Source organism: Gavialis gangeticus, unplaced genomic scaffold (genome assembly GCF_001723915.1).
Source record: "Gavialis gangeticus isolate Ggan-Ray unplaced genomic scaffold, GavGan_comp1, whole genome shotgun sequence".
Taxonomy (NCBI): Eukaryota; Metazoa; Chordata; order Crocodylia; family Gavialidae; genus Gavialis; species Gavialis gangeticus.
Genome location: NW_017729018.1, coordinates 3,186,682 through 3,187,549, shown reverse-complemented (window position 1 = coordinate 3,187,549; position 868 = coordinate 3,186,682). Strand labels below are relative to the sequence as shown.

Here is an 868-nt window from a genome sequence, read left to right as displayed (position 1 = left end):
AGCCCGGGGGTGCTGCAGGTGCTCTCGTCGCTGCCGTCCGCGCAGTTGCGCTCCCCATCGCACGCCTGCCGCAGTGGTACACAGCCCCCCTGGAGACAGCTGAACTCGCCCGCGCCGCACGGGGGCGCCTCTACGACCAGGAGAGAGCAGGGAGATGAGGGGGACTAGGTTGAGGCCAGAACTCCCCGGGCCCCTCTCAGGCTGTGCTGGGGGAGCAGGGCAGTACTGGGAGACACCTGCCCCAGGGGACCTTATGCAGCAGCTTTTAAATGGCCTCTGTCACCTTTCATTCCTGCCAAATCCCATCACCACAGGGTATTATTACTTCCCAGCAAGATCTGCCCCTGCTACTGCTAGGTAAAAAGCCCATATGCGCAAGGGAAAAGCCAAGGGTGGCCATGCACAGGATGGCCGAGGGGGAAAACAGAGCTAACATGGCGTTGCGGGGAACTGAAGAACTGCGTGCGCTTGACAAACTCCCAAATTCCTCTCTCCAAGAGGCACCTGGCAACGTATGCACACCAGAAGTTTGCACAGACGCCGCTTCCTCTGCTAGAAGGGCCAGGAAATGTCAGGAAGAGACCATTTCAAGCAGCTTCCTCTGCCCAACCCAAGTCTTGGGCCTCAAAATGCTCCATGGAAATGCACAATTGACTCACGTCTGGTCAAATAGTCATTCAGGAGCAAAATGTGCCTCTGTAAAGGACCAATACTCAAAGCATCCCCTCCTGATTGCATCTCCACCCACCTACACTCCCAGCCCTCCAGCTCCAGCATCCGCCTGCTGGTGCTCTTGCCCCACACCCAGCCTGTGACCATCTCAGTCCATTCACATCTCTGACCTGTGCTGGCTGTGCTGGGCCCCACA

At 58.1% G+C, this 868-nt stretch overlaps 1 protein-coding gene across 1 annotated transcript in view; it reads right to left on the bottom strand.

Moving 5' to 3' along the window:
* The window catches only part of CD320 (CD320 molecule), a 9,111-nt gene that overhangs the window by 2,367 nt on the left and 5,876 nt on the right, over positions 1–868 (bottom strand). The window contains exon 4 of the mRNA XM_019513239.1: positions 843–868. Within this exon, the coding sequence (XP_019368784.1) occupies positions 843–868 (26 nt within the window). The remainder of the gene's footprint in view (positions 1–842) is intronic.